The following is a 17,614-nucleotide window of genomic DNA, read 5'->3' on the forward strand; positions in this document are numbered from 1 at the left end:
AAACAAGGAGATGAAAGAGCAAATGCAGGCATTGAAGGATGAGATGAAAGGGCAAATGCAGGCATTGAATGATCACACCAATTGACAGTTACAAGAGCAAATACGGGAAGCAAGAGATCATTTAAATAAAGAGGAGATATTGAAAAAAAACAAACAAACAGAAATCTTTGAAATGAAGGAAACAAAAAACCAAATTAAGAACTCCATAGAAAGCATAACCAATAGGATAGAACACCTGGAAGACAGAACCTCAGATATTGAATACAGAATATTTAATCTTGAAAACAAAGTTGACCAAACACAGAAGATGGTAAGAAATAATGAACAGAATCTACAAGACCTATGGGATATCATGAAAAGGCCAAATTTAAGAATTATCAGGATTGAGGAAGGCACAGAGAAACAAACCAAAGGAATAAACAATCTATTCAATGAAATAATACCAGAAAATTCTCCAAATATGAAGAATGAAATGGAAAATCAAGTACAAGAGGTTTATAGGACTCCAAATACACAAAATTACAATAGACCCACACCAAAGCACATTATAATGAAAATTCCTAATATACAAAATAAAGACAGACTGCGAGAGAAAAGAATCAAATTACCTTCAGGGGGGAACCAAAACGGATATCAGCAGATTTTTTCAGTCCAGACCCTAAAAGCTAGAAGGGCCTGGAACAACATGTTTCACGCTCTAAAAGAAAATGGATGCCAACCAAGAATCTTATGCCCAGCAAAACATACCTTCAGATTTGATGATGAAATAAAGTCCTTCCATGATAAACAAAAGCTAAAAGAATTTACAAAAAGAAAGCCAGCATTACAGAACATTCTCAGCAAAATATTCCATGAGGAAGAGATGAAAAACAATGACGTAAATCAGCAAAGGGAGGAACTACCCTAAAGGAAAAGCCAAATAAAGGAGAAATCAAGTCGTGTTAAAAAAAAAAAAAAATGAGGCAAATGACTGGGAATACAAATCATATCTCAATAATAACCCTGAATGTTAATGGCCTGAACTCATCAATCAAAAGACATAGACTGGCAGAATGGATTAAAAAGAAATATCCAACAATTTGCTGCCTGCAAGAGACTCATCTTGTAGAAAGAGATACCCACAGACTAAAGGTGAAAGGATGGGGAAAAACATACCATGCAGAAGGACACAGCAAAAAAGCTGGAGTATCCATCCTTATATAAGATAATGTGGACTTCAAGCCAAAACTAGTCAGAAGGGATAAAGAAGGACATTACATACTGCTTAAGGGAAGCATAAATCAGCAAGACATAACAATCATAAATATCTATGCCCCAAACAGTGGCTAATCCATATACGTCAAACAAATCCTTCTCAATGCCAGAAATCAAATAGACCACAATACAATAATACTAGGTGATTTTAACACACCTCTCTCACCACTGGACAGATCCTCCAAATAAAAATTGAACAAAGAAACCATAGATCTCAAAAACACATCAATAATTTAGACTTAATGGACATTTACAGAATATACCCCATCCAACAAAGAAGGAATACACTTTCTTCCCAGCAGCACATGGATCCTTCTTGAAAATAGACCATATATTATGCCACAAAGCTACTGTTAGCAAATACAAGAAGATAGAGATAATACCTTGTATTCTGTCAGATCATAATGGATTGAAATTAGAAATAAATGACAGAGTAAAAAACAGAAACTACTCCAACACCTGGAGATTAAATAATATGCTATTGTATGATGCATGGATAACAGAAGATATCAGGAAGGAAATTAAAAAATTCTTAGAGGTAAATGAGAAAAAAGAAACAACATATCAAAATCTTTGGGACACTATGAAAGCAGTTCTTAGAGGAAAATTTATTTCATGGAGTGCATTCAATAAAAGAAGAAAAAATCACAAATAAACGACCTGGCACTATGGCTCAAAGCCCTAGCAAAAGAAGAACAGAGCAACACCAAGAGTATTGGAAGACAGGAAATAGTTAAAATCAGAGCTGAAATTAACGAAACTGAAACAAAAGAAACAATAGAAAAAATTGACAAAATAAATAGTTGGTTCTTTGAAAAAATAAACAAAATTGATATACCCTTAGCCACACTAACAAAGAGAAGAAGAGAGAAAACCCAAATTACTAAAATTCGGAATGAACAGGAAATATCATAACAGACACGATTGAAATACAAAACATAATTAGAAGCTATTTTGAAAATCTATACTCCAACAAAATAGAAAATCTCGAAGACATCAACAGGTTTCTAGAGACATATGAATTACCTAAACTGAACAAGGAGGACATACACTATTTAAATAGATAAATTTCAAGCAATGAAATAGAAGAAGTAATCAAAAGCCTCCTAACAAAGAAAAGTCCGCAACCAGATGGGTTCTCAGCCGAGTTCTATAAAACCTTTAAAGAAGAGCTCATTCCAATACTTCTCAAAGTGTTTCATGAAATAGAAGAGGAGGGAACCCTCCCAAACACATTCTATGAAGCCAATATCACCCTGATACCTAAACCAGACAGAGACACATCGAGGAAAGAAAATTTCAGACCAATATCCTTAATGAACATTGATGCAAAAATTCTCAACAAAATCTTAGCAAATCACATACAAAAATATATTAAAAAGATAGTGCACCATGATCAAGTGGGTTTTATCCCAGGGATGCAAGGTTTGTTCAACATCCGGAAATCAATAAATGTCATTCACCATATCAATAGACTTAAAGTCAAGTATCACATGATTATTTCCATAGATGCAGAAAAAGCATTTGATAAAATACAGCATCACTTCATGCTCAAAACACCAGAAAAAATAGGGATAGTGGGAACATTCGTTAACATTGTAAAGACCATCTATGCTAAGCTCATGGCCAATATCATTCTAAATGGTGAAAAACTGAAAGTACTCCCCCTAAAAACTGGAACAAGGCAGGGATGCTCTCTTTCACCACTTCTATTCAACATTGTCCTCAAATCTCCAGCCAGAGCAATTAGACAGACGAAGGAAATTAAAGGGATACGAATAGGAAAAGAAGAACTCAAACTATCCCTATTTGCTGATGACATAATTATATATTTAGAGGAACCAGAAAATTCCACCAGAAAACTTTTAGAATTCATAAGTGAATTCAGTAAAGTAGGATATAAGATTAATGCTCATAAATCTGATGCATTTTTATACATAAGTGATGAATCTTCAGAAAGAGAAGTTAGGAAAACTACCTCATTCACAATAGCTTTGGAAAAAAATAAAATACTTGGGAATCAATCTCACAAAAGAGGTGAAAGACCTCTACAATGAGAACTACAGTACACTAAAGAAAGAAATTAAAGAAAACCTTAGAAGATGGAAAGATCTCCCATGTTCTTGGATAGTCAGAACTAATATTGTCAAAATGGCCATACTACCAAAAGTGCTATACAGATTCAATGCAATTCCAATTAAAATCCCAATGATGAACCTCACAGAAATAGAATAAACAATCATGAAATTCATCTGGAAGAATAAGAAACCCAGAATAGCGAAAGCATTCCTTAGCAGGAAGAGCAAAGCAGGGAGTATCGCAATACCAGAACTTCAACTATACTACAAAGCAATAGTAACAAAAATGGCATGGTATTGGCACCAAAATAGGTAGATCAATGGCACAGAATAGAGGACACAGACACAAACCCAAATAAATACAATTTTCTCATATTAGACAAAGGGGCCAAAAATATGCAATGGAGAAAAGATAGCCTCTTCAACAAATGGTGCTGGGAAAACTGGAAATCCATATGCAACACAATGAAACTAAACCCCTATCTCTCACCCTGCACAAAAATCAACTCTCAATGGATTAAGGACCTTGAAATTAGACCAGAGATCCTGCATCTTATAGAAGAAAAAGTAGGTCCAAACCTTCTACTTGTTGGCTTAGGATCAGACTTCCTTAACAGGACTTCCATAGCACAAGAAATAAAAGCAAGAATCAATAACTGGGATAGATTCAAACTAAATAACTTTCTCTCAGCAAAGGAAACTATCAGCTATGTGAAGAGAGAGCCTACAGAGTGGGAGAAAAATCTTTGCCACTCTTACTTCAGATAGAGCACTAATCTCCAGAATATATAAAGAACTCAAAAAACTCTACACAAAGAATACCAATAACCCAATCAACAAATGGGCTAAGGATATGAATAGACACTTCACAGAAGAAGATCTACAAGCAATCAACAAACATATGAAAAAATGTTCAACATCTCTAGTAATAAGAGAAATGCAAATCAAAACTACCCTAAGATTCTATCTCACCCCAATTCGAATGGTGATTATCAAGAATACAAGCAACAATATATGTTGGAGAAGATGTGGGGAAAAAGGTACACTCATACATTGCTGGTGGGGCTGCAAATTAGTGCAGCCACTCTGGAAAGCAGTGTGGAGATTCCTTAGAAAACTTGGAATGGACCCACCATTTGACCCAGCTATCCCACTTCTTGGCCTACACCCAAAGGACTTAAAATTAGCATACTACAGAGATACAGCCACAACAATGTTTATAGTTGTTCAATTCACAATAGCCAGATTGTGGAACCAACCTAGATGCCCCTCAATTGATGATCGGATAAAGACACTGTGGTATATATATACCATGGAATATTACTCAGCCATAAAGAATAATAAAATTATGGCATTTGCAGGCAAATGGATGCAGTTGTAGAATATTATGCTAAGTGAGATAATATCAAAAATCCAAAGGATGGATGATCTCACTGATAAGCGGATGATGACACATATAGGGTGTGGGAAGGGGGCAAGAATGGAGGAAGGAGGGACTGTATAGAGGGAAAAGAGGAGTGGGAATGGTGGGGGGAGGGAAAAATAACAGAATGAATAAAAAACTATTACCCATTTGTTTACAACAAAAACAACAGGAAATCCAGATTTAATGAGGGTGAAATAGAAAAATGGAATCTACTAAATGATCCCACAAATATTTATGGCCAAATCATATACTTCTAAAAGAACTGAATGAACATAATATTGGAAGCTTTTAGAAAGACCTCAGAAGTCTGATGGCAATTTTTTTCTTTCAAAACTCTACTGAATAATCATGCTGGGCCCAGTGTTGTAAATCAGTTAGGAGAATTGGTGTAAGTCTATATAATCAAAGATTATATAGAATTATTTATAGATTATAGATTATATAATCAAAGAAACAATAGAATTAACAGAAAGCTCATTGTTGTTAAAGAGTGGATTGCTATTGTTACAAAAAAAAAAAAAAAAAAAAGACCTTTGAAAGGATTCTGAAGGTACAGGTGGGTAACAGTACTCCATCATACCTGCATCACCCAGTGGAAGACACCATATCTCTTGCCTGCACTACTGTGTGTTAGTCTTCTCGTTGGCCTCTGCTTCCACATTATACTGCAATCATCACTTTCACGGCAGCTAGAATGATCTCTATGGTGCATAAATCAGATCAGGTGTCTCCTGTACTTAAAACTTTCAGGGTCTTCAAGGGCACCTCATTTCCCTGGGGCTTTGCAAAGCTCTCTGTGGTTGGCCCCCACCCATCGCATCACCCTCCCAGTCCACCACTTTTTCCTCCTCACCCTCTAGCCCCTAAGTACCAGGTTTTCTTTCTATTCCTCACATATCAAGTGCACTACGGCACTGGCTATTCCCTCCTCTTATTCTCATTTTGTGGCGTCTCCTTGTCATTTAGTTTCATCTCAAATGTTTTCTTCTTTGAGAGGTCTTTCCTGACAACCCAGCCCGAAGTCCCCACTCATCAGTCTCTATTCAAACAGCCTTACGTATTCTAACTGCAAACTACTGGTCCCAATAGGATGTCTTTAATTTACATTGTTAAAATTAATTTCTTTTCCCACCAGAATATCAGCTTCATGATATCCAGGACTGTGCTCATGCTTGCTTCTGAAGCTGATTGAGCAGGCCTGGCCCACAGGAGTGCCAAGGAGATGTTTATTGTTGAATAAATACACATAATAGAATGAAATGTAGTTTTTGAAAAAGGTAAAAGTCATAGATATCTGTTATGGTTGGATGTGAGGTGTCTCCCAAAATCTCACTTGTGAGACAATGCAAGAAGGTTCAGAGGAGAAATGATTGGGTTGTAAGAGTCTTAACCCAATCAGTGATTTAATCCCCTAACTGAGTAGTCACTGAAGTGGTAGGGTGTGGCTGGAGGAGGTGGGAATTGGAGTGTGCCTTTGGGTATATATTTGTATTGGTGACTCTGTCTCTTTTTCTCTTTCTCCCCGTCTCTCCCCTTTCTGATCATGACCTGAGTCACTTGCCTCTGCCATGATGTTCTGCCTCACCTTGAGCCCCAAGGAATGGAGCCTACCATTTATGGATTGAAATAGCTGAAACTGGGAGCCCTGATAAACTTTTCCTCCCCTACAGTTATGCTGGTAGGATCCTTTAGTCACTGCAGCAAAGAAAGCTGACTAAAACACTATCCAATAAAATTAGCAGGATATGGAAAATAGATTATTAAATTTCCATGAGTGTCAGAGGACAAATCCTGTAATTTTTTTTTAACTCCGAATACATAGACTCTCCTTTTTTGTGAGAGTCACAAGAAATTGAAAGCTTCATGTTATATCCAATGTTTCTGGTTGTGCAAATTGTAATCTGATATTGAATAACTCAAACCCACCATCATCATTTTTCCAAGAATATTTGAGCCTCATTTCAAACACACATGTGCAGACATCATAGTGCAAAGGTATTTTATAATATGGACTGCCTTTTCTAAAGAATAGTAAGAAAAATTTATGTAACTTCAGAACATCTCATTTTGGCAGATGAAGTACCTGGGAGAGTAAGAAAAAGTACTATTTCTCTGCTTCCTGTAAGTGGGGTTATGGAGAACCCACTGAAATTACTATAGCATCAGATTGTTCATCCAAAGAGGCAGGGTTTAATGACTGGCCTTGAAGGATTTTTCACATGTTAAGGATAATGTTTGATGAGAACCTACCACAGAGTGGGCACTTCAGTGATGGTGACTCTTACCATCAACATTTTTTCCTTCCATTTTCTTGAAAATACATAGCAACACCTGATTTCGCATCTTGGTCACCAAGTGGAATTTAGAAAAAGAAAGGGAATCTTAGACTTATTTTTAAATGAATAACTAAAAAGAACTTCAACATCTCTCAGATCATGAGCACAGTCAGGTCTCTACTTCATTCTTCCAGGTGGAGCATTTTTCCAATAAATTGTATCTTTATTCTAAAGCTCTTCACAGTCAGCACTGTAAGGTTGTGCAATGTGTGCACTGTGTAAAGGTCAAGGAATGAGAGGGGACTTGAATCCAGCTCATATTCTTATCACATAGATCTGGGTTAGCACAGAGACTGCACTTCCTAATTGTATAAAGGCATCTCAGAATCTGCACTTGCCCCTCCCGAAGTATATTATTTTCCACAATATCTTAACATTTGTTGAGACTATAGTTGACTCACACACAAAGAAACTATGTGATATGTGCTTACGTTTTTTTTTGACACTGTCATGTTTGATTTGATTGATTTTGTTTGAACTATGAAATGTAGGGATTTTGTTTCCGTTAAGGAACTGTGTTTTTAAAAACAACCATCTTGCACGTATCTAAGGGACCTTCCTTGTGTGGCAGGAGGGCACTTCTCACCTATGACATGTGGTTTTGCTGTGTTTGTTGTTGCTGCTGCTGCTGCTGCTGTTGAATGAGTAATTGCTGCTGCTGCCGACGCCGGGCTGTCCGCAGCTTTTCAAAGCGAGCCTCCATTTCTTCCAGGACTTTCGGGGTGTATCTGACCACAAGCTTGACACTGTCCTTCGCAGCCTTGAGTAGTTCCACAGCTTTCTCGTGGTGCTCTCCTTCCACACTCTGAAAAGACGAAGGTGTTTGTTAAAGGGAGGACCTTCCATGTTCTTTTCCCTGAGAGGCTGATGTGAAATGAGTATCCTCTTAAAAGTCCAAAGTTTGAAAGTTCAAGAAGGCATGGCAAATGGGATATAATACCATCACTATTATTTATTATGTTCATAGCTGAACTGTTAGCCTGTTAGGCTTCATCAGGGTACAGAATGGACCAGATGGGAGTTCAAGCTAGGGGAGTGAAAAATGGCAAAAATAAAAATGAAATGCTAACATTTTGACATTTTTGAATGGGATTTCTTTCTCTTTCTTTCTTTCTTTCTTTTTTTTTTTTTTTTTTTTGGTGTGGTACTGGGGATTGAACCCAGGAACTCAGGCGAGCATTCTACTGCTGAGGTACATTGCTACTCCTTTCTATTTTTTTATTTTGAGATAGGGTCTCACTAAGTTGTTGAGGCTGGTCTTGACTTTGGGATCCTTCTGCGTCAGCCTCCCGAGTAGCTGGGATTGCAGGTGTATGCCACCATGCATGGCTTAGAATCAGATTTCTAGATTTCACCTAGAAGAGTAAATTCCCTCTTTGAAGAAAATTTTGAAAACAATTTAATAATAGTAATAAGGAGGGGCTTTTCCTATATTAAAATTCATTAAGAACCTACAATGGTTAAAGTAGCTTTTATTTTTATGATATAAAAAATAGAATGTAGCAGGAGTCCATCATATATACACTTATGATAAGTGATAACTTTATGACAAATGTAGAATTTACACCAAAGGGTAAGATTATTAAACAACGATAATAGAACAAATAATAATTAAGTAATATAAAATAATGGAAACCCTAATCTCACACTCTATGTTAAATATAATGTATTGATTAGAAATTTTAATGTGCAATGAAAGCATACAACAACTGAGATAAAACAAAGGTAAAAGTTTATCTTCTCATAATGGAAAAGGAATTCTTTACCGGGGGGTTACTCAGGATTGAACCCAGAGGCACTTTACCACTGAGTACATCTCCAGCCCTTTTTATATTTTTTTTCTTTGAGGCAGGGCCTCACTAAGTTGCTGAGGCTAGTCTTGAATTTGTCATCCTCCTGCCTTAGTCTTCAGAGTTGGTGAGATTACAGATGTGCATTATTATGCCCAGCTGGAAAAGGAATTCTTAAATTAAAATATGAAGGAGGAAAAAATCAGATTTTTAAATTTTAAGGTTCCATACTTTTTAAACACTATAAAAGGGCAAATAACAAACCAAAAAATACTTTAAATAAATGAGTCATGTTATTAATATATGAAGAGCTCTTACAACTCATTAAAGATCTAAGCAAAATGGCAAGTGACACACTTGGACAAATAATTAAAAAGATTACAAATGGCCCTAAGCCTATGAGAATATATTTAATCTTCCTGCTAAGGACATGTAGATCAATACAAAATATCTCATTTTTAACCTAATTTTAACTTAACATTTTGAAATATAGTATATATACAAGGATGTAGAGAAATTGCTAATAATTTAACAAATACTGGTATGGTTTTCCTGGGGGGCACTGTTGTGATGTACTGAATAAATCCTTCATAATAAATAATTTTGCTCTCAGAGATTTTACTAATGATAATATCAGATTCTGTGTACATATCTGAAAGTGTGATACAACAAAAAGCAAAAAAAAAAAAAAAAATCAATTCTTGACTTTAGAGTCTCATGATGGTGGGGAAAACCATGTTTACTCCCAGTAGACACAAAGCTACTTTGTGGATTGGGACGAGTGAGAGGAGAAAGGGAAGAAACCTGTAACCAGATTTTTGCGGGACCCTAAAATGAAATGAGTCTGCTTCAGATTTCTCTCAGTTGATTCGTAAAGTGGATGAGGTGACCAATATTTTACAAGATGGCAATATAAAGGCCTTTGTGCCTAACTTCTTGGGTAAAATTCCCAGAAAAAAAAAAAAATGGCTGTGTGATTTGATATCTAGGAACTGAGATAGGCTTAAAGATTAACAGAACATCTGAGTGGCACTGGGTGGCAGAGGAGGCCAACCACAGTTGGCTGAGATTACATTTTCACACCCCAAGTGGAAAGGGGACTCAAAATGAGTATCAAACATCTTATATCAATTGTAACTTGAGATTCATATTTGCTACTTCTATGAAGATTTGGAAATTTAAAGGACTGCGTCCAATTCTATCTCTTGCTTCAGGAAGGTGGGTGCGAACTGAGGAAGAAAAGGGTTGAACTTGGCAACAAGGTTGTCACTGGCAGCTTGTAAAAGCACCACTTGTCATTCGTTGGAGTACTGCACAGATAATAAGGGTTTAAAAATTGGCACAGTGAGCCCTGGAGGCAACTTATATAACCACTACTCCATGTCTGTATTTCATAGAAAACAGTTGTAAAGAGCTTTTAGGTAAAGTGAATTTTTATCTGTGGTTAAAATCTAGGAAAATAGGCACATTTGTTGATTAATTCATTCTTTTAATTATTCATTCAATCATGAATATAGTCACTTAGCAGACTTTTATTAAGCATTTATCCTACTAAATTCTTTGGAACAGCATGAAAGGGGAAAACTTTGAAAATATTGTACAATATAAACTCTGTTTTCTGTGTGCTTGTAATTTCTTTGTAATTTGTACCAACATAATTTGTTACTGTGTGAAATTTTCCTTTTAAAGGAAAACTTGGTGATTTGGTTGTGGATATTCTTCTCTAATTTCTTTTTTAATATTAAAACTTGCATGTATCTATGTTTTAATAGTAATGGTTCACTCGTTTTCTAGGCCAGTTGATTGGTCTCCAGACTTCTTTTTGGCTTTTGTTCTGTTTGCTTTCATTTAATAGGTTGTAGATTCTAGGCCAGACCGTGAGAGGCCCATTATCCCTGTTTAGGCACTGTGCCTGCGATTCAGCACTGCCATAGGAAGGCTGTGGTGCTAATGCAGGGCATGGGGCTCTCATGGCAGAGGCAAAGGGTCGAGAGAAATATGGCGGTGATGCCCATACTCAGCCCTGAGGAACTATGGAGGTTACCTTCTCCCACACAACAATATGAAAAAAGCAGATGCTATGGTCTTCAAACCTAGAATTTTGGTCTTGATGTTTTTATCCATGGATTAGTTGTTGACTCAGCTCCTCCGTCTTTGGGGCTCACCAGAATCAACAGGTCTCTTGATTGACTCTTACCTTCCTCTGTGTTCCCCACCAGGGTACAAGAACCATTCTATGAGATCTGGACTGTGTCCTACTTCATTTCTGCTACTGAAAATACTTTCAGTAAATTAAATAACACAAATTACAGAATTAATCATTATTAGGAAACTAAGAGGTGAATTTTAGAGATGGATTTGAAGTAATATAAGCATGCTTATAAAATTTATTATTTCAAACATTCAACCCTTGTTTTCAAATTGTTTTCAGAAAGAATGTCTTTAAGTCTTATCTTAAACAAATCACCAAGTTTTCCTTAAGGAAAACTTCATACTGTAATGAGAATCTTATAGTTGAGGTCCATTCTGGATGGTCCTTTTTTTTTTTCACCAGCTTTGCCTACTTTGTAATTTTGAGGGTATATGATTATTTCCCTAACTTACTATTTATTTATTTCTGGGGTGCCTTCAGTTCCACAGTATAACTTTTTAATAAGAATAAGGTAGCTTTTTCCCTTCTTTTTTCTTTCCCTGTTATGGTAAGAACAAAAAGTGCATACCATCTACCCATGGAAGTCTTGCTCAGTGAATAAAAAATCAAAAAGTCAAAAGATGTTCAGTTAGAGTGTATATGTTGTTGCACAAACATATTACTAGGTATCCCTTGAACACTGAAGCTTTAGCACCTATTTCTGATTTTGACTTCATCTATTCCTTAGTCCTATTGAAAATATACCTTATATCTAGCTAAATATCTAAAACATGTTTTGAAACTTGATACATTATTTATATATAGTTATGCTATTTCTTTTTCATTGAAACTATACATAAAGCCCTCCTGCTTTAGGAATCATTCCTTATAAAAACTCGAGTAATCACTGAAAACTTGTGGCAGTGGTTTCACAGATGAGAATGTGGTTCTTATATGACTTAAGAACACCTGGAAAGGTTTCCAACTTTAAAGTGAAAAACCCTCCTTCACTTAAAAACTGAACTTCTATGCTTTTTGGTTTCATTTCCTTGCTTGAAATTATTTCTTCCTTTCTTATAATTATTGCAATTTGAGGAAGTCGTTAGCATGAATTAATTTAACATAAGGCTTTCCAATGGACATTCCAATGGAAATTGGGTTTCATTAAGAAGGTAAGGGAGGATGCAGAAGGCATGAGAATATATTAGGTATCCAGGAAATAATATTTTATGGTCCTAAAAGAAAAAAAAAAAAAACCCTAAAGAAAAACTTCACATAAACCATAGTTACGCCTAGGTTGGCCATAAGCATTCACTGAAATGAAATAAAATGCACTAGGAAGAATGGACATTCCTGTCATGAAAATATTTCTGCTGTCAAATCTTTAAAAATGCATATTAAAAATTGGTATGGAAAGGGAGAGTTCAAACTCTTTTTTACTATTTTCAAAATTCATAAATACAAGCGAATGAAATGCTAAACATATAAACCATAAAAAGTTGATATTTAAAGAAATGTATTTTCATTTAGGAAACTGAGAAAAAAGTAACACAGTTTATAAATCAGATGAACACTTGTTTGGTCAGCAATCTCATATCGTAGTAGGCCCTAGGAAGTTTTGAAGTTAGTTAATTTAATGAAATATAGCAAATCAGCAACAGACAAATGAACCTGCCCTTATATGTGGCTGCATTGTGATCTTTCACACTTTGTGAGATATCAAAATGTCTACTATTTCTGGTACGCTCAATTTCCTAGTTGATTGAGAATCTCTAGTGAGAGAGAATTTGGATTACATTGCATACATAAATTTGTGTGTGAATGAATATATGCTCCCTGACCCCCATGATAGTTGTATTTTGACTTTGGATAGACCTCAGATAGAAGAGATGCCCTCCCAGGAAAGGAATCTTACTATCTGTGCACCCCTCAGGTACCAGATGCTTAAATATTAATGTACATTTTTCTCTTTTAGGATTACATGGAAATCCTCCTGGCTAAGTGTGCTGTGACATAAGTTGCTTAAAAAGTTTGTTGGACAACAAAGAGTTGGGTCTGCCTCCTGGTTATTTTAGGCATACCTACATTCATGCATATGCATTGGCTTCTGAGTGACATTCCTTTGGATTAAGGGCAGATGACATTATCAAGGAATAAAGGATATTAAGGGTAGTAGGTTATAATATCTTAGTGCAATTAAACAGCTCAGAAACTCAGAACATTATATCTGAAAAGTCTCTTAGAAACAATCTCATTTATGTCCTTTTGTCTTAATACATAAGAAAACAGAGACTAACAGGAGCTGGGACTTAGTCTATTGTATAAATTTGTTTTAGGACTGGATTAGAACTCATTATTACTGACGACTGCTCTTTCAATAACACTATACTACTTTCTGAGGGTAAGGAATCCGGAAATGAAACACATGATAGGTCAGTTTTTGCGTGATATGAAAGGAGAGGAACTAATGGCGAGGGAAAGGTGTGTGAACTCTGAGCTGAAGAGTGGGAGTTGGCCAGAAGAACATCATGAGGCTACCAAAGGGGCTCACTGTTAGTGGGCTGTGATTCTCAGCTCTCAAAAGCCCCAATGTAGCCAAACAGAGACATACTCTTTTCCACAAAGGTAACTGTGGTGATTGATTTTGGATTTTTTTTTCTTTATTTGGGTTGGATAAATTTATTAAAGTTTAAATTAAAAATTTTAAATAAAATTTATTTTAAATAAAATCTATTAAAATAAAATGTTTAATCTATTCCATGAACATCCCTCCAAGTGCTTTTCAAAGAATAAACCACATGATTGCTGCTTTCATTAAAGGACGACAGACGTCTACCTGTATTTAATCACACGTGAACTCTTAATCCCCAAATTAAGGAAGAATACAGGATCAGACGTTTGCAGACAAGTCATTACTGAAATCCAAATCCCTAGACATTTTCTATGGAACAATAAAAGGCTAAAAACCTTTCAAGAATGTAAAATCGGATTGTTGCAGCCAGATAGGTTACTTTGTTCTTATGATAGTTTTGCTTTTTTCCAATAAGATGTTTTAATTAAGAATATTGTGTTTATATAAGTAAATGTGTGTATACATGTATGTTTATGCTTATTATAACACTTATTGGGTACTTATTTAGTGCAAGGCCAGCTGTTTTATGTGAATTATATGAAATCCTCACAATTCATATAAAATGGAAAGGTTAAAAAAATTTGTTCCAGATCCCCAGGTGGTACATAGATTGACCTGAACTGAGATCAGTCTGTTCCCAAACACTAAGCCAATTCATACCGGTCTATAGTCTAAAACAAAATAATAAAATGCAAATATCACATAGATGACTTTATTCATGGAAACTTTTTAGACTAGGGTTTTTTAAACCTGGATGTTTATAGAAGTCAACTGAAAAACTTTAAAATACAGAGACCTAGGCAGTTCCTAGACTTGTCATATCAAGATCCATAGCAATATACTTAGAAATGTGTGACTGTGCATTAAACTCTGATCAGCCAGTCACTCACTGATGCTCAGATTTGCATTTGGATACGCTACTTCCGACTGTAACTAATTCAAACAGTACATGTCACTGAGGGAAGAAAGCATTGGTCTGATGATGGAAATCTTATCCTTTTGCCTTGGTGTAGTGCTGTATGCAGCATTTTTGTCGTTTAAAAAAAAAAAAGAAACAAGTAGCAGCTTTGTTGACTTTGTTTTTAATTAAGAAGTGATTATCTATGAACAAGCTACAGAATATATTCAGAAAAGAACTTTATGATTCTTTGATCCTTCCCTTTTCTCAAATATGTTAATTTTCCTATTCTAACTCTATTATCTTTTGCTTAAGAAAAGTGGCAAGTGCATTAAAAGTATCACATTTATCCCTTGGAAACACTATGCTAATGTTCTTCCAGAGTACTCTTGTTCCTGCCTAAATGCTAATATCTATCTCAGTGTACTATAATTTATCAGTTCACAATAATTCTGCTACCACTAGACTGTCCAAGGGCAGGAGGACTTTTATTTATCCATCTTTCTGTCAGCATCTATTATGTGCCAAATAAATACTTATTTAATGAATAGAACACTCTGTACCTATCTTCCCACCTGTCTACCTACCTATCTTATGCACATATAATATAGATATTATATATTACAGTCTACATTACATATATGTGTGTATATACATATATATATATACACACACACATATATTCCTTTAAAACTAAAGAGCCAGTTTGATTTGATCTTTTTCACTTACCAGCTGTGTGAACCATAACAAGTCTCAAATTCCTCATCTATAAAGTTTATATGGTAGAGCCCTTGCTATATAGAATCACTATAAGCATTAACTTTAATGTACACAAAGCATTTGGAAGCATACCTGGCACTTACAAGGGGTCCAACAAATGCTAGGTCTTTGTTGAACTCTTTCCTCAGTGACAAAATTGCTATAGGGCTTCAGATGCCCCAGAACAACAACAATAGCAGTGACAAAAGGGAACAGTGTCTTCAGAGTAGGTACACGTTTTCTTTATGTTATATAGGAAGCAAATGTTTCCTAAATCAACTAATGGCATATGATGCCTTTTTAGAAATATATCCTCATATAAAACAACTTAGGCAAATCCACTACTTTTAATCACCTTCAAGTAATTTAGCAACATCATTTTCCATACACATACAATTGCTACGCTAATTATAAATCATCATTAGTTATTCATGAAAAATTGTTCTTCTAAGTTCCACCTAGAGTCACGCTTTGTTAAGGAAAGAGCCAGTGTGCAGAAGATTGAGTTGATAGGAGTCTGCATAATGTGAGAGATCTTGAGAGAAAGGAAATCATCAAATAATCGAACCCCAGAAAAGAGCAAGGAGGTTAATGCAGAAAAAAAGTGCATATAATTGCACATATTTTTATCCTGAGAGAGTAGTTATAAAATTTTTTGAACCACATAAGTGGAGAATGCAGCACATTATTAGTAGGCCCTAGGGGGACAGAAAGCCTAAAATGAGCAAAAGCTTTAGAGAAAAAAAATCAGTGCCAGAAAGCAGATATTCACAAATCTAACATTTGGTTGATCTCAGCCCACCTTTCAAATCTGGGAACTAAAATTGGAATCAAATGCACCTACTATGTCCCAGTTGTAACATTTCATAGTAACTCCACACAGCCCTTGATGCTCTGGCACACAAAGGAGGAACGAAAATCTCTGATGGTTGTTGAGATGAAGAGTGAACACCCACCCGTCCCATCACGCACATGTACACGTGCCTACAGTGATCTTCGGGAGCACAGATGTGAGCTTTGGAGGTTTGAGAATAGAGCAAAACTGCCTGGGAAATATTCCTAAAAAAAAAAGAGGTTTAAATCGATGTGTTAATTTTTGAGTGGTGAGCTTCAATGAAGCAGTTGAGATTACAGGGAACCCCTCCTGACTATGTAATTTGTGCTTTGGAGACTTATGCTGTGACCGCCTGCTCTCCTAGGGCATGACACCATGTGAAACAGAACCCCCAAAGAACTTCTTGCAATTTGCCTCATCTGGCGTGACATGCTCACCAATTCTCCACATTTGTTTCTAGGTCTGCTTAAGCACAGGAGAGGAGTAGCTGAAATTGCCACTGCTCCTCTACTTCAACACAGATATCTACAAGTACCATCTCCACTGTACTCAGCACTATGAAGTAGCTCTAGATAAAAAATGCAAATGCATCTTAGTCAATAAAATGAATGCCACACCTTATGCAAACCACCAAAGCTTCAGCAAAGCCACTGTAGAAAGGCCAGGATCGAGATTAGAATTGTCTGGTATTGATCATGAACAAATCCCAGTGCAATCTTTAGAAAGTGGCCTCTCTTCTTTGTGCCTCAATTGCCACAGGGGGCTGGTCCACTGAGAGTCCTGGGAAATGCCCTGTTTCTGAGCAAACTGAGATAGTGGATTGCCAGTTAAGACTTAGGAAGATGTTGCTAAGATGGAAGAGGACACAGTAGCCGGGTGGTTGGGACATGACATTTCTTTGACAACTTTTTTTGAATCAACCTCCATCATAAAATTTTAATTTTCAGTGGATGTGAGGAAAAGCACTTTTATCAGAGAAGATGAGTGACTGAACAACAAAGGGCAGTATGAAGAATGGGAGGAGAAGGAGATACCTGAGTTAAGAGAAAGGTCTGAAAAAGTAAGTTTGAGGGCAGTCAAGTACCAAGGGGTATGATTTCTTGCCTCTGCATCATCCCAAGGATGATCAAGACCAGCTTTAAATGGCTATGCTAGTTTACAAGGAGTACTCATATTCAGGTGAGGGCTTTTAAATGCTTATGAAGCAGGGCTGCTTCCCTGGACATTGACTGAGATCCTCAAGCTCCACAATTCAAATAGTCTGCACTGATTTTTATGGCAGGTGGGCTGTTAGTGTAATTCACCATTGTAGCTACCTTCTAGCAGGAAGAGAAGTGAAAATTTAAAGGGTATTTAAGGCTTACTGTCCAATATCTCTCTGGCTTTACATATAAATGTCTTTCCAATTAAATGCACAACCACAGAATATTCTGTGCATTTGTTGCCATTATACTAAGATAGGGTAGAAACTGAAA

The 17,614-nt window shown here is 36.1% G+C and overlaps 1 protein-coding gene across 2 annotated transcripts in view; it reads right to left on the reverse strand.

Annotated features, from left to right (window-relative positions):
* LIN7A (lin-7 homolog A, crumbs cell polarity complex component) overlaps window positions 1–17,614 on the reverse strand; it is a 140,892-nt gene that overhangs the window by 8,068 nt on the left and 115,210 nt on the right. For both annotated transcript variants that reach the window (XM_079141185.1, XM_079141186.1), the window contains exon 5: window positions 7,681–7,899. In XM_079141185.1, coding sequence (XP_078997311.1) covers window positions 7,681–7,899 — 219 coding nt within the window. The remainder of the gene's footprint in view (window positions 1–7,680; window positions 7,900–17,614) is intronic.

This window comes from Sciurus vulgaris (genome assembly GCF_902686455.1).
Source record: "Sciurus vulgaris genome assembly, chromosome: 5".
Classification (NCBI taxonomy): Eukaryota; Metazoa; Chordata; class Mammalia; order Rodentia; family Sciuridae; genus Sciurus; species Sciurus vulgaris.